Genomic DNA, 24,894 nt, shown 5'->3' on the forward strand with positions numbered 1-24,894 from the left:
TTGGAGGTTTTGGAGAAATGTGAAGATTATTCTATAAAACCACTTGCATGAATTCAGGTAAATCTTGTGTATTATTTGAGCTATAAATCTATTCAAATGTCATTAAATTCTCACACTAAAATCAAATGAACATCTTGTGGCTATACAATTGAAACTAGTTGCAGATCGACCCCATTCACATCCATTGTAAGTTCCTCACTGTAACCCAGATTTCTGCTTTTTTTTTAAAGAAAAGGAGGGACAACTGGAAATTAATTTTTGTGGCAATCAATATTGACAAATTATGTCAACCGAGCTTGTGCTGAGCGATGTGCATTCATCTTCTAACCGACATTTGGTAACAAATTTTAGACAAGGACCTCAGTGGTAAAGACTCAGTTATGATGACCTCGTCACGAGGTCATCATAACTGAGTCTTTAAAATAAGTGGGACTGAATCGGCAACACACAAGCTTTTCCATCATCATCAGCATTTACAATCAATACAACAGCGAAAACATCAGCCAACATCTGAACGTCCATGTCAGGTCAGGACCAACCACTGACCCGCTAGCTAGAAACTTTCCAACTGTTACTCCTTCCCATAATTAATGTTACAGTTCTGCAATCTAGACAAAGCCTGGTTATTGTACTTGGCCCAGCTGGGCATCTTTTGGTATGTAAATGAAACAGACTGGAAGGATTGCAGGGGGTTTGAATCCCCCCGCCAGACTCGACTGCCACGGGCTGTTTGTATATCTGTTCTGTGCACTACAAGGGGCTTTTCTGGTTCCCTGCCAAACAGAAGCCCTGACAAAAAAGCAAATACAAACATACAGTATCTTTGTCGCCACACATACATTATTCAAAAGACCAGGGCGGCCAAACGAACGCAGTGGACCCCACAATACAGCGTAATCATAGTATAAAAACGCTGGAGAGATCAGTCACAGTTAAAACTGCTCTTAAAGCTCAGCAAAATCAGATTCCCAGGACGGAATGGTGGAAACTTACCCCAGAGGATGAGGTTATTCTGGGCCGTGAGTGAAGATTTCTTTCCCACACCTACTCACAGATACGAGGAACCTCTGCTTTTCCTCTAGGTGCTTCAAAAAAAGCTCTTACAGGATTGACTTCATCACCTTTAGGGTAAATATACTGTTAAACGCATCATCTGTTTTTGTTTCTATATGTATTTTACTATGGACAAATTATTCATAGTATTCATGATGTGTGTGTGTGTGTGTGTGTGTGTGTTTGAAATTATTCATAATACCTAAGGGTGCAAAAGCACAACTAACAATAATAACTAGGAAGCAATTCTTACTGTAATTCTAAATGTGATCACATATAGGCTATACATTTGAATCCAGTCTAGATTTGAAACCTGTAGTTCTAGAAGGCTTTGGCAAATCTAACTACTTTTCTCAGAAATGCTCATTGTAGTAGCATCATGCTAACCCCAAAAGCTACATCCGAAGCGATTTTCACATACACCGATGCGTCCGAAATTGCATACTCTCTTGAAAAGGCACTTATTTTGAATAAGTGTTACTTCACGACCGCTAAAAAAGTATGTCCTATGAGTGTGTGTAGTATGAATGTAATCTGGATGTACTACATTTGCCATGTTGTCATTATCATGTGACCTACCAGTGTCAGCTGTGTCGCTTCACTGCCATTGCCACTGCCGTATGTGCACTTCAGAATCTCTTCCAGGTACTTTTTGTCTACTCTTTTATGAATACTGTGAATTCGGACATAGGCCTACTTCTTTTTTCACCTACTACTGTTTTTCGCCTAATATATAGTGGGAAAGTATGTGATTTCCGATGCAGCCTAAATGTTAGTAGCTACAGTATCATTTAAAGGTAGACATAACATAAATGCATATTATTTAAATCAATATAATACAATGTTATGGAGTGACCCTAGAGTTGAGTTGCACCATGCAAAAAATGCAATGTGATACTTGATATCAAAATAATGAGTAGCCTAGGCCTAATTAAAATGACATGTATTGTGTGATCCTATCATTTTTATTTCATATGTGTTTTTTATTCCAAGCCACTGATCACATTGGAGCCGCAAGGAAAATTATGACATGAAAACAGTAGGCCTACTAACTAGGGACTATTTTGTCTATTCTGCCTAGCGACAGACCCTTCAGTTTTTCCAAGTAAATTTATCACTGTTTAAGGTTTGTTTCACTGGCTGACATGACTTCATACTAATGTATATTGGATTCAAAATCACACAGAAGCAAATGTTTTCGATTACCTTGTAGAAAAAGCTATTCCACAGCTGAAAAAAATGTCTAAATACCTAGAGGGTAACTCGTGTAGCACCTTTAAAGGGTTAAGTTCACCTAAAAATGCTTTCATTAATTACTCGCCCTCATCGTTCCAAATCCGTAAGACCTTCGTTCATCCTCGGAACACAAATTAAGATATTTTAAATGAAATTGTTTGTTTTTTTACCACAAAAAACTCATAAAATTAAGGTTAACCCACAGTAACTTAGTCACATGGACGATTTTAACTGTCTACCCCTTTCTGGCCCTTGAAAGTGTTAATTAAATTGCTGTCTATGGAGGGTCAGGATTTAATCAAAAATATCTTAATTTGTGTTCAGAAGATTAACGGTCTTTAAATTTTTGGTGGACTAACCTTTCAACTCTGTCACTGTATTTAGTGTGCAAGTGCTAAGCTAACAAACCAACATTTAAGTAAGTTCCACAAACCAATGGTTCATGAGTATTTCATAGTAAGTTTAAAGGTAAAAAGTTAGTTACATTTCATCCTTACCTCTTATAAATCATAGGTGACTTTGGAAATGATAACTATTAATCACCATCACCGATGAACAATAATGAAAGAAATGATTTTTTTTTTCTGAGGAAAGGGCACCACCTGCTGGAGTGATCTGGAAAGCGGCAAAAGTGAAGACTGACACCCAAGCAAAACTATTGAAACCGTGTATTGGAACACTGTTGATTTACTTGTTGGAATTGTAATTTGGTACAGGTCAGATTTAAAACAAATGAAGTGGTTACAAATGATATTTAGCTAATTAGATATTTTTGTTTCAGAAACACTCAAAGAGAGCACAGTCAGCAACACATTAGCATACACACAAACAATAATGAAGCAGTTTGCGCAAAATAAATAAACCCAAACATCAGGTATGAGAAACTGTATCATTTTGAAAACTGAACCTGACAGCATGATGAATATGGACGAGCTGAACAAGGGCTTTTAATAAAAAAGCCACATTTCATATGCTTCATCAGATCAAATACATTCATAAGCAAAGACCACCAAACCATTTTGCCAAGCTACAAATGCATACAGCTGCCAATCGCTCAAAACACTCACTAACCAACCTTTGAAAGAGAAAAACAACCAGTAGATATGTTAACCTCTGAGTAAGATCAGATAGCAAGCTTTCAATTTAATAACCATCACTCAAAAAGTAGAAAAAAAGATGCTCGCCGATGATGAATTCAAAACCTCATCAGCAGGGGAAAAAAACATTGAATTGTTTCTCTCTCCAACAGAGAACATCAACCTGCAACTTCCTCGGTGTGCAATAATTTGCAATGATTCATGTTAAAGTCAGCAACAACCAATCTCAGAGCCTGTAGAACACAGATTCTATATGTACCAATGTCTCATAGTGGTGCAGAAATGATCAAACTGTGTCAGGATGGATTCTACGATGTCCAGCGCCACCAGGCCACCCTCGTCCGATCCCAGACGGCCCCCATAGAATCGATGGCCGGACGCACGTCCAGGATAGAGAACTGGTAGGTGTCTTTATCAAGGTCCCCGTCGTAGTAGTCAATGACATAGCGGACTTCCTTTCCGCACCGATCTACGATCCAATCATGTCGGTCGAAAGGCAATTCATATCTACAGAGAGAGTTAGCAGAGAGAAATCAAGCACTCTGCAGTGTTTTAAACACAACATGAGAAGTATCCTTTGGGATTCACTTTTATATCTCACCCCATCCAGTGACGTATTCTGGCTCTGGGTGAAAACTCTTTGGCTTTGCCCCCGAATCTCTTCAAAGTTGGACCACATGGACACTCGCTGCCAGAAACAAACATGTTTGAAACTAACAGCAGTGTCTAGGGTGCTATGATCATTCTTGCATTCTTGGCAGTTTGTACAAACAAAGCAAATCACACTGCCAGTGACCATCTAATGACAAACAGAAGGCAACTAACACAATATTATCACCTCGTTTATCTGGAAGCAACAGGGATGCAGAGGTGATGATGCAGCTTTTATGTGATTAAATCACAAGTTGTTTTATTAGCAGTCACCATTATTTCTGCTAACAATATAAAAACTGCAGTGGATCACAGTCTGTTATACTAAGGCTGCATTTATTTGATCAAAACTACAGCAAAAACACTTATGTTAAATGTTATTACAATTTAAAATAACTTTTTATAGTAATTGTGACCACACAATTCTGACTTTTTACCTCACAATTTTGACTTTTTACTTCACAATTCTGACTTTACCTCGCAATTCTGACTTTTTACCTCGCAATTCTGACTTTTTACCTTACAATTCTGACATTTTTACCTCACAATTGACTTAACCTCACAATTTTGAATTTTTACCTCATAATTTGACTTTTTACCTCACAATTTTGACTTTTTACTTCACAATTCTGACTTTTTACCTCACAATTCTGACTTTTTACCTCGCAATTCTGACTTTTTTTCCTCGCAATTCTGACTTTTTTTCCTCGCAATTCTGACTTTTTTCCTCGCAATTCTGACTTTTTTCCTCGCAATTCTGACATTTTACCTTGCAATTCTGACATTTTACCTTGCAATTCTGACTTTTTACCTCACAATTCTTACTTTTTTTTTTTATCAAACACTGATTATGAGAGTTGTGTTGCAGTCACCTGACATGAAGGGCTTCCCACTTCAGGATTTCCTGCCAGGCTTGATCGTTGTTTCGATTGTGGATCTGAATTATATTGGACATGTCCTCGGGAGCAAGACTGTCATCCTTCCAGCGCCACCTAGCAATACAACAAATAGCAATTAGCTATTTACAGTAATTCATGACAATGGACATTTTCCATCCATAATGTGCAAAACATGAGCATGTCTTGTCTGCAAAGTATCTAAAACCATAGCTTTGTCCCAAAACTTAGTGTGCTGCCCACCTAGACAGCATTTTAAGAAATCATAGGCACACTCCTAAATAAGGCTGCTCCAAAGAGTAAGCAAAAAAGGCCACACACACTAGTTTAGGGTCCAATTCTCACTATTAACTACAACTTTTGCCTTAATAAACTCCTAATTACTGCTAATTAATAGTTAGTAAGGTAGTTGTTAAGTTTAGGTATTGGTAGGATTAAGGATGTAGAATATGGTCATGCAGAATAAGGTAGAGCCCGACCGATATATCGGCGGGCCGATATTAGGCTTTTTCCAAACTATCGGTATCGGCATTTATGATGGCCGATAAATGAATATTTAAAAAAAAAAAACCGGACGAAACACCGCTCAAACACATTGAGTGTTGGCATTTGATAGTTTGTCCACAGCATGAGATGTATCATCTCTCCCCTGCCCGTTATTTTGAAAAAGTATACATATTTCTAAATTATGACTTATCATAGACGCTAACCACAAAGCTAGCTAATGCCATATGGCTATCAGTGGGAGAATGCTAACATTTATGCGCCTTGGAAATCACAACAAACTTATTCTGCCTAAATAAAGTAATGATTACTGTATTTATAACTAGTATATTTGTAGATCCAGTCCCTGCATTTTAAATCATAAGTTAGGCTCGTGAAGAGTGAACGAAAGTGCGTTGCTGACTTGAAGCATTAACGAGTCGAATAATGGATTTACTGTATCATCAGTAGTAGATTTTAGAAGGCAGGCAGCAAATGATGATTGAAAATGGTTTGTTGTAGCTTGATGGATAGAATTAAAAGAGTGCATGTAAATGGATAAGCAAGTTGACATTGTAATTATAAGGTAGCTCATATTTATACTGTATATAGTTTATATTTTGCTGTTGTTGTTATTTATCAGAACTTCTAGAACTTAACTGAATATTTTTTTTCCCAGTCTTGCTCAAAGTTATATTTATAAAGCTTACCACATCTATTAATACTGGTCACTTTGATTTTTTGTTTTGTTTTTGTTATTGTGTTTTCGTCCAAACGACTTTAAGTTTCATATCTTAAGTTTGTATTTTTATACATTTTATTTATCAGAACTTAAATATATTTTTATGTTCCTCTGTTCTGTTGTGACAATAAAACAAACTAGTTTATTTTTAAACTGCATTATCATATTATTTTAGAGAGGCTGAGTTATCATGAATAACTACAAATAACTAATGTAAGGGAAATCTGTTTGTGTTTTTTACGCGTTTCTGTTTTTTTATTTATTTATTTATTTTTAATATATATATATATATCGGCTGATATATCGGAATATCAGATTTTTAAATGACCAAATATTTGTATCGGTATCGGCCTTAAAATTCCTTTATCGGTCGGGCTCTAGAATAAGGCATTAATATGTGCATTATAAGTACTAACAAACAGCCAATATCCTAGTAATATGCATGCTAATAAGCAACCATAAGCAGTGTTACCGCAAAAAATTTTAAGACACAGAATTTGACCATATATAAGGCAACATCTAACAGATCCTGCCCGGATAAAGCAATCTGCGAGCATAATGGAAACATTTATATGTTCATATATATATATATATATAAAATTTTTTTTTTTTTTTTACTTAATAGTAAATAAAAAAGAATTATATTTAATAAACATATATATCATGTTTATATGACATTTTTTACATATATATTTTTAGTAAATAAATATATGTTTATATTTAATAATATATGAATAATTAAATGTGTATGTTTTGTTTTTGTTTTTTTTTAAATACATTAATACTTTTATTAAGCAAGGATGTATTTTGTAAATTGATCAAAAGTAAGAGATTGATAGAATGATTTCTTAAGGATCATGTGACTGAAGACCGGACTAAAGGCTCATGCATATTCAGCTTTGCATCACAGGAATAAATAACATTTTAAAATATAATAAAACAGAAAACAGTTATTTTAAATTGTAATAATATTTCACATTATTACACATTTTACTGTATTTTTGATCAAATAAATGCAGCCTAGTGTGGTAATCTTATATAAGCATAAGAGACTTCTTTCAAAAACATTTAAAAAATCGTACTGACCCCAAACTTTTGAATGGTAGTGCATACACACTAGCTCATGCAAAACCATTGTTGTGGTCTCTTTCTTGACATTGGAGAATAATGTACAATTTTTTCTATCTGGGGTAATCAAGTTACAGCACTCACAGACTTCCTGAAACTAAGCCAAATGACATATCAGCTCTCCAAATTATAAACAGGATGTATCTGGTTGTAAAACATGGATTTAGGGATCTTTATACAAACATACTGTATCATTTTGTACACAGTACAGCACACCGAAACTCACCCCTTCCGCAGCATGGCATTCCAGAACATCTGTTCAGAAGGATAGACCCAGTTCTGTTCTGTGCCTGATCGTGGGATTTTAGACTCCTCTCTTTTGACGGACAAAGGGAACGGCTGGTCTGCGGCGGCCGCCTGGTTTGGAGGGGGCATCTGTGGTACACATAAAAGCAACATTAAGCCAAAAATAAAAATCCCAAAGAGCATCTTATTCAGGGAGGTGCCCAGCTCACCATATTTGTGGGATCGATGGCTCCTTCAGAAGCTCTCATGGGACACTCGACAAACTCATAAGCTCTCTCTTGGTGTGCTGGGCCGGCCGGAGGCGTCTGAGCCTGATGCATCGGGCACTCAGGAGGCGGAGAGCCTGGGTTTATATTGCACATTACGAATTATTACATACAATCCGTTGATATCCAACTCATTATAACAGATGGAGTATGACTCACTTTTAGGGGACTCTTGATGCATGGGACACTCAGGGGGTGGGGACAACCCTCCAAAATGAGGCGCTGACATCGCAGACTCTGCCCGGATACTGGGGGCAAGACTGGATACGGATGCACCCATGATGAACAGTGCTGAAGAGATCAAGGACATTAAAATAAAGATCAAGCACACCCTGCTGCATCATTACTTGCGTCAAAATCTATATCACATGACTTTAAACATTTGATAATATATTACTGAATTGATGCTAAAGCGATAGTTCACCCAAAAATGAAAATTCTGTCATCATTTACTCAACCTCGAGTTGTTCCAAACCTATTATGAGCTTCTCGCGTCTGCTGAACCGAACAAAAAATACGATATTTTGAAGATTATGGGTAATCAAACAGTTGATAGGCACCATTGACAAAAAATACTATGGAAGTCAATGGGGCCCATCAACTGATGGTCACAGACATTCTTCAAAAGATCTTCTTTTGTGTTACGCAGAAGAAAGAAACTCATACAGCTTCGGAACAACTCAAGGTTGAGTAAATGATGACAGAATTTTCATTTTTGAGTGAACTATCCCTTTAATGGAATTGTTACACACAAACTAAATTCATTGTTTATTCATCTTCATGTTGTTCAATAGCTGTAGATTTTCTTTCTGCTGTATATATGGAAATATATACAGCATCTATATATATGGAAACTGTATGATGTGCGTGTGTGTATATTATATTCAGGGACATATAATATATATATATAAAATCATACAGTTTCCATAAAACAATCCATATGATTTTGTATGCGTGTATGTATGTATATATATATATATATATATATATATATATATATATATATATATATATATATATATATATATATATATATATATATATATATATATATTCAGTCTTCTGCTAAGTCGAGTCAAATTTGAGGGTTTTTAATGTGTCCATATTTAAATGTGGTGTGTTTAGTTATGAAAAGACCTCATGCGAGACAAGTGCCATATTTGAATAAAGGCAAAAATGTGACCCTGGAACACAAAACCAGTCATAAGTTGCACGGGTATATTTGTGGCAATAGCCAACAATACATTGTATGGGTCAAAATTATAGATTTTTCTTTTATGCCAAAAATCATCATTAGGATATTAAGTAAAGATCATGTTCCATGAATATATTGTGTACATTTCCTAACGTAAATATATAAAAAAATATATTAGTAGTAGTAAAATGTGATGCTAAGGACTTTATTTGGACAATTTTAAAGACGATTTTCTCAATATTTAGAATATTTTGCAGAATTTGCACCCTCAGATTCCAGATTTCCAAATAGTTGTATCTTGGCCAAATATTGTCCTATTCTAACAAACCATATATCAACAGAAAGCTTATTTATTCAGAAAATGGATTTGAAAAAATGAATTCAATTGGTTTTGTGGTCCAGGGTCACAAATATCTAACTTATGCAAAGCTGTCATGTGACGTAGAATATATGGCCTGAATCATTATTGTGCCTTTTATAGTCATTTTTGGAGCTGGTCACCATTCAATTTCATTTTTTGTAAAATAACAGTGTAAATATTCTGTCACATTCAGAACAATATTACAATGTTGTTTTGGATGAACTGTTACACCTTTCACTATTCTTAAAACAAACAAATGGGCAAACACACTACATCGCCAGTGACAGTTAATCTAAAATACAACGTTCTGATCATTTATATATTATATTATATACCAATCCCAAAATGTAAGAGTTACAAAATAAGTTATGTAATATCATCCATACAGTCATGTAAAAATCACAATATTCCACTACAAACTCCATAATAACGTAACCAGCTTTGTACATATCTAAACATAATAATATCCCTCAAGCAAGGTCTACAGATATGAGAGCATAACTCACCTTTATGTGCCTCTTATGTGAGGATCGGACGCTCTGCAATGTCAACGTGCACCACTACTACTTCCGCTACATCCAGCGTGCACTGCGCGCGGGGCGGGACGTAGCTCATGAATATTAATTAGATTGTATGAATGTCCTTGAAGTGAAGTCATATCGACTATATAAGTTAGGAGATGCTGACATTTTTTATGGAACATTTTAAAACAAATACTGTACTAAAATCTTTAAATGTCATCTCTGTTTTGTCTTCTTTCTAGTGCAGTAAAACTATGATTCATTTGAAATAATTAGACTAGGCCTACGACATAGAAACCACATCAGAAGAAGGGACATACGAAATGGTTATGGATCAAAATGAGCATATTGCTTTATTGAGGCAAATGGCATAATGTAAGTGACAAATTAAGGTGAAATCATAAACGTGTCATTCCTCATGTATACATGCACTTTCCTTCAGTATGTGGGAACACAATCCCTGTGGCCACTGTAAGAACATATGTAAACACGGCAACAATTTCCTGTGTCAACGTATGGAACGTACGGACAATGTTTTAAAAACACACAGTCATGATATTGTGCATCTCCACATTTCATACACCAAACGTTAATGCTGAACACTGAAAGTTTGGACCTTTATGTGTTGAATGGATTTCCTAAAAATCAACAGAGCTGGAAAAGTACAATTCAATATGGTCTTGGCAAAACAAACAAACAATAAAAACTCTTGAATGACATCTAACCGTCCATATAGAACAATGCCGTCTTGGAAATGAGCAGCAACAGGAGGTTTTGAAAGCAAATTTACATTGAATAAACTGTAGGTGTCACCACTTACATACTAAATATGCTAGATTAAGAACAGACTTCAAACAGCCATTCTTACTTCTGACCTTTGGTTGCAACATTGGCGAAAACTAAAGATAAAAACCAAAGTGATAATCATTCATTCCTTCACATGACTATACAGTGACCCGTGTGGTATGAAATGACACTAGAAGTAGTAAATAAAAGATGTTTATTGAAGAAAACAAAAAGGCATTTTAAGTGATTGAATGCAAAGGCAAAAACCACAACATGGATTCCTGTATAACTCGTGCCAATAAAAAGACAATTCTCCATAGGTCTGTCTCTCAGAATAACGCATTTCAAAATTCAAGTACCAAGTTCAATAAAAACAGAACCGATTTAAAATTGTTTCCACGCAAAGCCATCTCTAGCTGTCTTTCATAAATCAATAAAACGACTCATGCACTCACATCTGTGCCGCCACTGAATGCATGTGTGTACAGCATGAATATTCTACACTAAATTTGTCTTACATAGTGACAATGGATTCATAAAAGTATCTCTGTATTGTGAAATCTCTCATATGCTGTATATCTACTCGGATACATTGACGACTTTTATATCTTTCTGTTAAAAAATAATAAATATGTCGTACAACATTACCATGCCTTCCCAGTGTAAAACTGGTTCAATAAATTAGGTACGACGCGGGAAAACTATTCGACACCGGCGTCGAGAACTCCTCGAACATTCACGAGCTACACAAACCAAAGCTCTGTTGAATCTTCTTTTAAAACCGTTTCCAAAATCATAAGCGCTAATTAAAGTTCAGTATTGATACGCTGTACACAAACGTAATGAAAATAATCATCGTATGTTCAATAAAATTTCTATGTACAATGCAAACATTCAGAGAACATTGCCACATGCAATTAACTGTACAGTGCGAACAAATCGTGACGTCTGTTTCGTGGAAACACAATGGAATCCGAACGGAATCTGGAGCGAGTGTAAACCGATTTCATTCTTAAAACAGTTTCGCATCGGGAAGAGTTCACTGCGCTTATCTGGTATACATAGAAAACATTTTGGCTATTTAACCCACAGCGACAGATTTCCTCGAATACATCGCAAGTACAGCATAACGGTGGGTTTTCCAAGAGATTTGTCTTGAGTACACTGATCCCGATCGCTGATTTTCCTGGTTTAGTGCAGTGCAGTTGTGTGGATGAATCTTTCACAGTCAATATACGCGGCTTTGAAGTAAACGTGAACATCGGGTGACTCACTGACCGCTTGGCCCCTTTGCACAGTACAGCGATTGAGGGTGACGGACAGAACTTTGATGAATAAATAACGTGGTTTACCTGCCCACAGTTTAAAATTAAAACCACCCTCGGGTGTTCAGAAACAAACAGTGAAATACAGTTCAGTCGGTGGTCTTGTACAGTGCATCGTTTGCACTTTTTGGTGTACAGTTTTTTAAAACAAACTAAATAAAAGTGGGTCGGCCAGTCTTTTCTGGTGTACTAGATCTCAATCGGACATTTAGTCAAGAGTTTCTGGTCTTAACTCTGTGAGATATTGCTCTGGGGTGGTTTTCATTCTCAACCGGTCACTATCATGCAATAGTGTCCACTCCCTTGAAGACCGTCAATATGCCAACGACCCTGTTGGTGAGCAAAATACGAATGTCCTTCGAGCGATTTCCTTTCGCTCAGTCGGTTTTTCCATTCTCCTGGATCTCAGGTTTGGACCTCCGGCTGGAACGCAGGACTTTGTAGCAGCCGCGGGCGATCTTATGCATCCACATGACGTTCATGATGTCCAGACAGATGCTGGAGAAGATCCAAGCGCTGCGGCCACCGAAGGAAACCCTGTAGAAGGCGTCCGTGCCGTACACGGAGCACATTCGGGTGTAGTATACCGGCATGACAGCGATCCGCACCACGAAAAACACAGCTGCCATCAGGACCCCGTTAGCCATGTTGGGTTTTGACACTTTGGGGTAACCTAACACTTCAAAGAACCAGCTGGAAAACACAGGTGAGCAAAGTGACATGCTGTGAACTAATCTACTAGCACAACATTTGTGTCATTTCTTAATAAGACAGCATGAAATGGCATTTGAGACATTGGTAGCACTTTATTTTACAGCTCTGTTCTGCAAGTACATACTATGCAATAACAGGGTAATAGCTGGGTACTAACCATGAAGCTACCCCTAAACTTAACCTTAACCCATATAGTTACCTTATATTACCTAGTACTTTCTTAGAGAAGTACACGTAAGTGCACGTGCTGTAAAATATATAGCTACGGAAACATTTAATTAGGGATGTTAACAAGTTTTGTGCCCCCTAGCCAAGTCACTGTGTATTGAGTATCTGCCGATACGGTCCTGTGCCCGGTTGAATGAAACCTCATGTGTGGTTTTATCCCTAAGAGGGAAAAAAATCCCTGAGGCAAGGGATTTCTTTAAGAGCGTTGCAACAACGTCTTAACCGTCACTCTTACCTAAGTGTTTATACTAATAGATTCTGGCAAAACACGGCAATGGTTGCTATAGTTGCGAAATCTCACGCACTGACTTTTAAACAAGTTTGAAATTTACTAAACTATACAGCTGTACTATAATATTGAGTTGTGGAGAATATTAAAGGCTGTCTGACGTTTGTTTTTAGTCCAGCTACGACACTGGAAGCTGTTCCACTCGCATAGTTTTCTATTAAATTACATTATATCTACAACTCGTTGTTATTGTATTGCACCCACGCATCAACGCCACTTTGCATGTTTGGTGATTATTCACTGAATGACGCGCTCTGTGTCCTAGACGTGACACGTAGTTGCAGTAACAGGGTAATAACTAGGTACTAACCCTGAAGCTATTAAAGGGATAGTTCACCCAAAAATTAAAATTAGCCCATGATTTCCTCACCCTCAAGCCATCCTAGGTGTATATGACATTCTTCATTCAGACGAATAAAATCTGAATTATATTAAAAAAAGTCCAGGCTTTATAATGGCAGTGACTGTTAGGTCATTTTTGAAGTCCATAAAACTGCATATATCCATCATATAACTGCTCCACATGGCTCCGGGGGGTTAGTACCCATTTAGCCCTTAGGCTCCGGGGGGTTAATAAAGGCCTTCTGGAGCAAAGTGGCACGTTTGTGTCTCGTCAGGGGTTACTCTTTCGCCGTAAAGTCGACTTGCGCACCGCTGACCACCGGAAGCTAGTTATTTTATTCCATAAAGTTTAAATATGGATTTTCTTTTTACACAAAACGCACCACTTCACTCCAGAAGGCCTTTATTAACTCCCCGGAGCCTAAGGGCTAAATGGGTACGAAGGACTTTGTTGCAACGCATAACAGAACTGTCAAGTAATTAAGGGAAAATGCTTAAAGTTCCTTAAGTGGACCCTTAAAACAAACCATGTTTCACTAAGGGTACCCTTAAACTTATAACTGAGGGTTTTTTTAAATTAAAGGGCTTTTATGCAACCGGGCCCTTATCTTATAATTGTATTTTTAATAGGGTATTTTTACAGGGCTCCAGACTAACATTTGAGACCAAGTGATGATAGAGCCAGCACCTGATTTGGATAGTACTGAAGGGGGAGGTCAATTTAATCATAAAAATTACTATTTTTCTGCATTAATAAGTGCAGTTACTAATATTACATGTTTATTTCTTGGAAATGCACCGCACTTGAGTTGAGATGCAGATAAAATGAACATTTAACAACTTATTTTTATAGGGAAAAATCTAAATATTGTACTTGTTAAATCGCTCTTCCACATCATTTCCTCTATAGCATGATACTGAACTGACCGACAGCTTCAGTGATTATAAAAGAAGCGTTCTTTGCTTGCTTTCGCAGACATTTGCTTCGCAATTTGAAGAAGTTTTTGTTTTTCATGAGACTTTGTAACTTTTCCTACTTCACACTTCAGCACAAAGTGTCAAACTTTGACAAAAATTGATTTCTTGATGATGTTATATTTTATAATAGGCATTTCATAATATCTAAATATAAATTTAAAAGCAAAGGTGTGAAAACATATTCAGGAATGGCTAATAGGAGAATAAGTGCTCCTCTGCCGCCATCTACTGATTATAGTGGAATTGGTATTTTTTATTTTTAAATGAAAGCGTTTGGTGCCAAGTGTTGGTTTTCCTACATCTTGAAAATTTAAGTTTTACAAATAGAGACCATCAATAGATAAGTCATCACTAAAAAAAATTAACAAAACGGGATAATATTTAGAACTTTAAAAGTGTTATAAAGGGCTTGAATTTCACTCTCAAAAAGTTGTACAAACCTTGAAATTAATTAATGTAAAAACATTTGATTATTTGTTCCACAATACCATGGTTACAGTAAGCATTACTACATTAAATCCATTGTGAATGTTGGTGATTTGTGAATTGAAAAGCCTTCTTTAACTTGTCCGTTTCAACTTTATATTTTAAATGCTCAATATTAAGGTTTAGTATTTCTCCCCCGACTAACCGGCTTAAATAAGCGACTAATAGTTGACTAGGCTAGTCGACTTTTATTCAGAAACATTTACTGAAAAAGTAAACGGTGTTAATTCAGATTTTATGTTGTCTTTAATGGCTTTTTTACATGGTGGGCAACATTAAAAAGTTTGCTCGTAAAATATTTTGAACTCTAATCAGCCAAATACCTACCGTTGGTTTACACACGGTGTGGAAAACTCTGCAAGCAGACGGAAGTTAGCAAAATAAGGCAACATTCCTTGACCCTGGAAACACAAGGCGAAGAACAAACAAACAATGACACAGACACAAGTTATATAGAAAGACACAGCCTCATGAATCAACTCCATGAACATTCCCAATATCTCCTGCTGTCAGGTGAACACAGCTTGGGTGCTGAGTTATGATACTTCACTCTGACACACAATTTTTTTTTTTTATTAAAAAAACAGAAAGGAGGTTGCAGGAGGATAGTGTTATTCTATTAACATAGGATGTATTTTTTTAGATCAAATAATGCCTTTTAGTATTTACTGTCTATATTAAGCTTGTTGAATATGTAGAGATGATACATTACTTTCATTGAGAAAAAAATATGTAAATTGCACACTTGTATGTACAGAGCAGCAAAATTCAGAGTGTTAATAGATTACATTCATGATTTATTAAAGTCATACATCATGAAGAAATGTCTATTTGCCATAAATAAATAAATAATCTGGCTTTAATAGTGCAGAGTTTTTTGTTGATATCAATGATATTTGTAATTTCGAAGTCCCTGTAGTTATTACAGTAAAAGGTTAACAGAAACGATATTTAACAAAAGAAAAGTTAATTATGAAAATAGATACCAAAACTGTGTTGTCAATAATAACAGTCAGCATTTCAAATAAGCCACATATTGTCAGGCACAGTCTGAGCCCAAATGTCTGAGACCGCTAGAGAAAACACTTCTATTTTGATTTCTTCATTATAAATTATATTAGATAATATGGTAAAACTTTAGTTTAGGGTCCAATTCTCACTTGCTTATTAGCATGCATATTACTAGATATTGGCTGTTTATTAATACTTATAAAGCACATTATGCCTTATTCTACATCCTTAATGCTCCCAACACCTAAACTTAACAACTACCTTATTAATTATTAATAAGCAGTAATTAGGGGTTTATTAAGGCAAAAGTCATAGTTAATAGTGAGAATTGGACCATAATCTAAAGTGTGACCGATAATATTATTGAAATGGATATTACATATACAGAGGAAAAGGTACCAAAATTGTACCTCGTACAACAGCTTGTCACTGGGTCAGTACCCTAAAAAGGAAATCTTTGTACCCTTTTCACCCTTAAAAGATGCAAATTAGCACCTTAGAGTACAATATATACCTTAAGGTACTACTATGAACCTTTTTGTGGTAAAAAAGGTACAAATGTGTCCTTTTAAGGGTACTGCCCCAGTGACAAGTTGTTATACCTCTAAAAAGGTACAATTTTGAGACCTTTTTTCTCTGTGTGCAATGTATACACGCTTGCGTATCATCAACCAACCACTGGCATACAAAATAGTGTTTTAGTCATTTTCGCAGATCTGTGAGAACGGGGACCATTTTGACAACGTTGTCATCTGTACGCGAAAACACAAAAGGAAAAACGTTTCGTTTTTAGTGCATCATTGTTGTGTAAATGCATCCCTTAAAGGGATAGTACTCCAAAAAAAGAAAACTCTGTCATTTACTCACCTAAACCTGTATGAAGCTCTTTCTTTTGTTGAACATAGAAGATATTTTAAAGAATTTGGGGAACCAAACAGCTGCTGGTCCCCATACTATCAAAATCGATGGGGACCAGAAACTTTGTGTTCAGCACAAGAAAAAAAATGAATACAGGTATGGAACAACACGAGGGTGAGTAAATGACAGAATTTTCATTTCTGGGTGAACTAATAAAATCCCAGATTTGCAAGGTGGTCTCAGACTTTTAGATCCCACTGTATCAGTGCAGCAACGGTCAGCCATGCATGTTTTGTCAAAGAATTAAGCCTTTAGCCTTTCCTTGAGTCTGTGCCGATGAAACGTTCCTCTCAAAACATCATTCCTGAACATTTTTGCATCTCTGTAACACACTTACCTTGAGGGCTGCAATTAAAAAACACATTAGCATACTTACTGCAAAATGGACCATATAATATCAAGAAAAAAAATAAATCAAATAAATAATAATCAGGTTGGCTAGCAGATGCATGCTGGTACCCCTAGGTACTGGTAAGTCCATACTGTAACTGGGCTTCAGTAACTGCTCAGAGTTCCATAACAGCAGAACAGCAGACAAGACAGGAGAGAGTCCATCTAGATCAGCCAAGCCTAGCCCTCATCTCTTAACCCGACTAACAGTGACACTGGTAGTTTTTGCATGAAGGGTTTTGCTGGTCAGAGGAAGTGAGGCTGCGTTATTCAAGAAGTCATGTTAGGTGGGACAGAGACAGACGGACAGACAGATTCTTGGAAAAAAAGGTGCAGAAAAAATGCAAAAAGAACGAACGACACAGAAGCAGCAACAACATTTAAGACTCGTTGGACATGCACTATGAGGAACAAATCACACTGACAAATTAATTCAATTTTACTGTACTTAAAAAAAAAATAGAGTTTGATAGAGTGTTAAAGGTTACGTGCCAGTGCTTAATATATATAGTGAAACGCTTTATTTTTAATATGAAGCATAATCATTAAACGCTGAAAAGATTTGATTAATGGGTTTATTATTAAGCTTTAATGTTATATAAATAATTTAGTGTGGGAAGTACGTAATAACGAAAAGACACTAAAAAGGTCTGCTTTGGCCACTAACAGCATTTCTAAACACAGGAAACAATAACAACGAATGACATTTCGAACGACAGACTTATTTACTCAGTGAGACCCAACAGAGACTTCCTGCTCCATGTTAAATTACATCTATTCTCATGTAATAATTTAGAAAAAGGCTTGAAAAGGCAGTCATAAAAGTGACCAGTGACAGTATGGTCTACATCCTGACAACAAAATGCACGTTCAGGTTGAGGCGATCCTCAAAGTTGCATTAGATCAAGGTAATAAGGTATACAAGCAACAATAAAGCCATGAATATCAGTCGCTGCCCCAAATGCAGATTTCAGAAACAGAATTTTTGTGTCGCTGATTTTTTTTTAGAAATGTATACTTTAAAATAACAAATTAAGCCAGCAGAAATCATTTGTCATGGTCATTCTACATAGCGGGTGCCTTTTGAGTCCCTGTTGTTAATATATATCGGTGACTAAATATGTAACACTGACAAAATTATTACTAGATTACTAGATTATTAAGCAGAATTACAGCTGAACAGAAGTAATAATACATTACAGTATACTTAATATTTTTCACAGCGTGCAAGCATGACCAAGAAAAATATGTTAGTTATGTCAGGTCACTCTGAGGATTATATATTAATGACTTGAACAAATAAAATCTTATGCCAACTTCAAAATTTCATTCAATAGCATAGCAATTTATCATAACATGTACATAAATGTAAATATACTACACACACACACGTATTAGTGCTGTCGAACGATTAATCTTAATTAATCGCATCCAAAATAAAAGTTTATGTTTACAAAATATATGTGCGTGTACTGTGTATAATTAGTATGGATATTTGCATACACATGCATGTGTATATATATTTTAAAAAAAATTATATCTCTCTCTCATATATATATATAAATATAAAATTATTTTACAATGTTTACTGTATTTGTAAGTGGTCTTAATTATAATATTTAGAATATATTTTTTAAATTATAACATAAAAATGACTAATATATATATATTTTTTTTTCCTAAGGTTTACTGTATCTGTAAGTGGACCAAAAAACTGTTTATTGAAAAGATATTTGTACAAACATTGTTTTTTATAAATTACCATACTAATACTAGCATGTACATTGTAGTGTCATGGCTTTGAATGAGTGTGACAAAACTAGATTATTTCAATTAACAAAGAAATCATAGTGGAGTTGAAAATCTTTGTTGATTGTAAAGGGAACAATCTAGTTGTGTCACATACACTGCATCAACCCGGATACCATAAGTATTAATACATACACATTAATATGAATGTATTAATATATAAGAATGTAATTTATTAATATTTCAAGACATTCTTTGTCTAATATACTGTTAAAAATATTAGAAACTTTTTAAAACGGAAAAGGCACCCGTTTCACAGAACCACCTATGCCAAACAACGGAGCATCAACCGATGCTTTTTATTATTTCTTATCTGATTTTTCAAATTTTTAACAAAAGGCACAAGGATGACCTTGTGCAATGTGTAGTTATTTAGAATTCAGTTGAGGAACAGGTCAACCTGTTATTCTGCAAAACCTTCTCATAGTTTGGATTATAGAGCATCTCAAGACAGCCCATTAAACAAGCGCTTGCTCGCTGTTACTCATCCTGCAGTTGAGGAGTGGATGTTAGCTTTCAGAAGAGAGAGTATTTAGGAGGAAGATCGGCTCAAAGCAGGGGAAGGTATCAGAGCATGCACACAGGAAACCCTCCAACGGCACCACAGGAGCAGCGAGCATCAACACATGCACACAATCCGGTGCAGTCTGGGCCGAGACCCGGGCCACAGCTGACCGTTAGAGTTGCTGGGGGGGGGGGGGGGGGGGGGGGGGGGGGGGTCAGTGAGGTAGAGAAGAGGAGAGAATGGACTTCTGCATAACCGTCAATGAGCATTCCATGCAAAAAATACCATCATCATCATCATCATAATCAGCTACAGAACCTGGTGACCTAGAGGGTAACCGTACAGCTGAACCAAGAGTGAACAGAAGTGGCCTCAGTGGGAGGTGTAGTCTAGTGGTTAAAGATCTGGGCGGGTAAATGCAAACATTTGGAAACCATTTGAACAAACAAAGGATATACTAAACAGGGATGAGCAAAAAAACACAAATTTCCTAAACCGTTTACATAAGATGTGTCATTGTGCTCAAAATTAGACAGAGCACAACAGAACAGGACAGACTGCATAACTTAGGATGCATAAAAGACATCAGTCTGAATGTGTTTGTGTATATAACGGCGGTGCTTTAAAAATAAAAATAAATGCATTTTCCAAGACAGTTGTACTGTGCAATATAATAAATTATTAAAAAAACTACAAGAAAATCAACTAGTTAGTTGGAATGCTCATCCCTAATATTAAATAAAAATATTTTTACAAATGAGAACTTTGCATACATTAGTTAACAAGGCCCTTATTTCTTCAGAGAAGGTCACAGGCCCCACATGGGGTCAAATTTTGTTATAAACTAGAATGACAGCGCTTCTTTGTACAATAATTCCAGGACATTAATAATGTACAGTCAGTCTGTCATTATTGCTTAATAAACCCTATCATGTTGATACAAGATTTCCCAGTTGGGGTTTATGTTGCCAGTTTATTATCCTGATTATTACACTGCTACTTGCATAAATAAATACATAAATGCATAAAAAATGCCTAGATAAATACATAAAAAAATTGCACAAAGCCTAAATAAATAAATAAATGCATACATGAATAAAATGCCTAAATAAATGTATAAATCAATGCCTAAATGCTTAAATCAATGCCTAAATGCTTAAATAAATGCCTAAATAAATAAATGCCTACATAAATAAATGCCTACATAAATAAATGCTTAAATAAATAAATGCTTAAATAAATGCCTAAATAAATAAACAACTTGAGTTTAAATTATGTAATACAGACCAGATTGTAATGACAGACATGAAACTAGCTACTGGTGGCCTGGTCCTGTCATTATACAAATATATTTGCTGCAATTTGCCTTCCGTGCCGCAGAAATGTCCAATCAGAAGTATTCCAGAAAGGCAGCAGCTAACATTCACTTTAACAATGTTGAATGAGTGCTCTGAATGCTCAAAATGTGTACATTTTAAAAAGACGACACGTGAATAGTGATTGGAATGACACAAATGGAATAAATCCTTCTGAAGAAAATGACTTCCAGAGAATTCTGTTGATGTTCCTCTGTTTATAGAGAACACAGAGCTTTCAGCACCAGCTGCACACCTGACACTACCACTGCTCACTCTTGGTTGTCTCTTTCCCATCTTGCCTGCATGTTCTGTTATGGGACAACAGGGAACTCACCAGTACATAGTAGTAAGCATACAACGCTGCCAGGTGGTGGATTACAAAAAACTTGTCTCCTATTGCTCTCCAATAGTAAAATATAAGCAGCAGATCTGAAAAACACAAAGAAAAAAAAGGCGAGAAGAGTCAAAACTACTTTAAGGAATATGAATTTGGCAGTTTTAATTTAGATGTACACAAAACACTGCCACGAAAGTGACTTAATACATTCAGAGAGCTACAAACAATAATATAGCCTCATCTCACAAGGACACATTTATCTAGGGACTTTCACAGCACTAAATGTTTTCTCTGTGGTCAATTTAACCTTGCTTTAAAAGCCTCTGCCAACATCAGATGACTCTGGTGGCTGTGAGGTTATTTGGTTATTCGGTTGATTATTTCTTTAGAGAACATTATGCAAATATTACATTAAGTTACCAATTTATATGCCCCTTACCCACTATCATAAGAATATAAACAGTTTCATAAATTTTAATAAAATAAATAAAAATTCTAGGGATGCACTGACACAAACATTTTGACCGACACGATAACTTTATATTTGATAACCGATACATTAGCAGATAAATCTAAACCCACATTTTATATTATTTTGGAGAGCCTGATTACAAAAACAAAAGTCTCACCATTAAAAGCCATGTCCCAAGCACACAATCATAATGTCCCCATTATAATTTTATGTAGCCTATATGTTGCGCATGTTGCACTTTAACTGTATTTTCCTTTTTGAAGTGATTTCAATCATATTTCAAGCAATTCAAAAACATCATGGCGAACGGTGTGCATCTGAAGTGTCTCGACTGAAGGAAATAATACATTATTTATCGGCTTCAATATATCGGCAACATTTTCTTATCGGGCCGATAATGACAACTTTACAAACCGGCCGATATCGATATGGTGGCTGATATATCGTGCATCCCTAAAAATACAAAAACTGAGACTAAAAGTAAATATATTATAATAAAAGGTCTTATTTGAAATTAAAAAAATTGGTAACACTTTACAATCATGTCACATTTGTTAACATTAATGAATTAGCTAACAGGAAGAACAAATATATTTGCAGATTTATTCATAAAAATACAACTGTTAATTGTTCATTCACTTTTTAATGTTAATAATGCATTAGTAAATATGTAATTAACATTAACTAGGATAGGATTTAAAAATAGTTCATGAGAACTAATTTAGTCAACTAATGTTAAATTAAACCGTATTGTAAAGTATTTCCAAAAAATGCTAGTTAGGGCTTTTTCCTTGACTGGGTAAACCCAGCCTGATCTGCCGGCGATTTGATTTCGCCCTGCAACTCAGTCTGGAAACCTGTACACTAATTTCTGCTGCTTCTGTTACACTTTTGCAGGAACCAATCACAGACTGACTTATCCACCTGGCACGCTATTGGCGGGTTTAATGCTGCCTTCACGTGCTTTCCGAATGATCGTAAATACGAGTTTCCAAGGTAAAAATTGCACATGAACGCCCTCTGATGTCATGTTCACCACTAGGAAGTTCGGAAATAATTTTGATCCCCAAATTCCCGAGATGGGTGTGCCATAAACTTTAAACATGGTGGCGGGGAGAACTACTGCTGTGGCAGGTGTGATTTTATTAGTTTTTTTCCCCAAAACAGCTAGATCGTCTTGTCTTGACATTAATGTAGTGCATTTTTACATATACAAGTAATCATTTGAAGTGTATTGTATGTTTGATACACAGCGATAATAGCCTGCATTTGACTGAAATTACAGAATCGTCAGAAAGCGAACTATCTGGAATGTTTATATGGTTATTATTTATTTAGAAACTACATATGATGTTAGTTTTAATAAGATTTTCCCAATAAATAAGCAAGAATAAACCTGGTGTCTTCCATGTTTCCTGTTCATTCCGACAACAAAGCACTTGAATCCAACAAGCTCGTAATCACGACTTCTAAAGTGGGAATTAGGAAATTTCCGATAGCATGTGAAGGCAGCATAACACGATGACAGATAGAGAAGCGATGGGTCGTTGCCTGTTGATCACGCCTCTTGTGGTCTGATTGGTTGAAGGACTATCCAGTTGCATACAGTCATTTGAATTATGCTTGTTTATCATGCCTCTTGTGGTCTGATTGGTTGAAGGACTAATCGACTGCGTACAGTGTCGTTTGAATAATGCTCGCCTTTTGTGCAGTAGAAAAAACAGAGCAGACTCCCCAGACTAATGTTCAATCTTAAATTGAGCTTGGTCTGGTGATAGCCAGACAAGCTTTCTCCATCAGTTACTGATAATTTAGTCAACTTTCAGCTTTGAGAACATTAATTGCATTAAATTGGCCAAATGACAAGAAATATTTGAGAAACAAAAAAAGTAGAACACACCGAAAAACAAGACTAAATCTAACAATCATTGCGCATGGTCTAAAGTGCACGCTGCAAGTGCACTTAAGGTGTGTCCGAATCCACTTTTGCTAGTTTAACGACGGGAAAAATGGTTGGTGCGCCAAGCGCATGTTCTAAAAGGGTTGTACCTATTCTCTTAATGAGCCATGGGTGTGTTTTGGGCGTAACGTGCAATAAATAAATCATAGTCTTATCTCCCATTCCCTTTAAAAGCCAGTTGCGCTCGCACCATGGCGGAGTCGCTATTTACATGGCGGAATTTGCGAGCGGAAAGACTGAACGCTTCTCCAGAGAGGAATCCTTTTATTTTTATTTTTTATATTTAAAAATGTTTGTGTGCTGCTGCACACAAACGTCCCTGTGTGTGTAATAAGCAGAGTGTACGCACATTGTGGACCCGCCTATAGGCGCATACTACTAACACGCCCTTTAAATAACACAAAAAAATACTGGTTGTAACAAAAAGTTAGCAACGCGCCAACAATGCACCTGAACACACCTCGTTTTCAGACCAGCACGCCCATGGGCACACAGATGAGCACAAGTGCATTTGCTATTTAAAGAACGTGGCGCAGGACGTGAAAATGATAACTGCGTCGGGCTGAAAGTAGCAAAAAACACTTGCGTCGCATTGCGCCGGGTGTATGATAGGGACCAATGAGTGCAAACAAAGCTTAAAAAAAGATTGAAAAAAAACATGACATTATAATAGAGTATTTACGGAATTATCTAAAACCAAGTTAAAATGGCCACATAGATATATCAATATCTTTAAATATGTCTATCAGAAAGTCCCCAAAACAGGGGCAAGAAAAAGAGGAAATGACATGAATTTTTAAATCAAACTCTCAAAACACCCAATTGTCAACAAAAATATCCAGCATTCCTATGCATCAAACGAAAACCCTCCACCTCCAAAATCAGACATCTGCCGTAAGCTCTCACCAGATATGAGGTAGCCTGTAGTAATGCTCACGTTTATCTTCACCAGAGTAGGATCTCCCCTGTTGTGGTAAAGATGAGAACAAGGCACTGAGATTACTGCAAGACCATGTTACAACAGTTACTGAAAGCGTCCTGCTAGTGTGTAAAGAGCAGCGCTTTCCCAGCATGCCCTGCATGCAGTGTGACGGGTCGGTCCTGAGGGCAG

General features: G+C 36.2%; 2 protein-coding genes across 5 annotated transcripts in view; both read right to left on the minus strand.

Annotated features, from left to right (window-relative positions):
- Positions 1-2,726: 2,726 nt before the first annotated feature.
- hccsb (holocytochrome c synthase b) lies at positions 2,727-9,953 on the minus strand. The gene is made up of 7 exons (XM_079805473.1): positions 9,861-9,953; positions 7,958-8,089; positions 7,742-7,875; positions 7,513-7,661; positions 4,910-5,029; positions 3,988-4,074; positions 2,727-3,893 (listed from the first exon to the last, which is right to left on the minus strand). The coding sequence occupies exons 2-7, from the start codon at positions 8,076-8,078 to the stop codon at positions 3,695-3,697; spliced, it is 810 nt and encodes a 269-aa protein (XP_079661599.1). The 5' UTR covers positions 8,079-8,089; positions 9,861-9,953; the 3' UTR covers positions 2,727-3,694.
- Positions 9,954-10,204: 251 nt separating this feature from the next.
- The window catches only part of tlcd4a (TLC domain containing 4a), a 28,701-nt gene continuing 14,011 nt past the window's right edge, over positions 10,205-24,894 (minus strand). For 2 of the 4 annotated variants that reach the window (XM_079806013.1, XM_079806012.1), the window contains exons 4-7: positions 24,690-24,748; positions 21,349-21,443; positions 15,351-15,424; positions 10,205-12,679 (exon numbers count right to left, since the gene is read on the minus strand). In XM_079806013.1, the coding sequence (XP_079662139.1) occupies positions 12,364-12,679; positions 15,351-15,424; positions 21,349-21,443; positions 24,690-24,748 (544 nt within the window). In that variant the 3' untranslated portion in view covers positions 10,205-12,363. The remainder of the gene's footprint in view (positions 12,680-15,350; positions 15,425-21,348; positions 21,444-24,689; positions 24,749-24,894) is intronic. The other 2 variants (XM_079806015.1, XM_079806014.1) reach the window with 1 other exon arrangement.

The sequence above is a fragment of the Gobio gobio genome (assembly GCF_949357685.1).
Source record: "Gobio gobio genome assembly, chromosome: 23".
NCBI classification, from domain to species: Eukaryota; Metazoa; Chordata; class Actinopteri; order Cypriniformes; family Gobionidae; genus Gobio; species Gobio gobio.

Excerpts from the sequence above, each read along its gene's own strand:
- hccsb (XM_079805473.1), bottom strand. The coding sequence starts at position 8,078 with ATGGGTGCATCCGTATCCAGTCTTGCCCCCAGTATCCGGGCAGAGTCT. Across the intron at positions 4,075-4,909 it reads TGGGAAGCCCTTCATGTCAG|CGAGTGTCCATGTGGTCCAA; the intron begins GTGACTGCAACA and ends TGTTTCTGGCAG. Across the intron at positions 3,894-3,987 it reads AGAATACGTCACTGGATGGG|ATATGAATTGCCTTTCGACC; the intron begins GTGAGATATAAA and ends CTCTCTCTGTAG.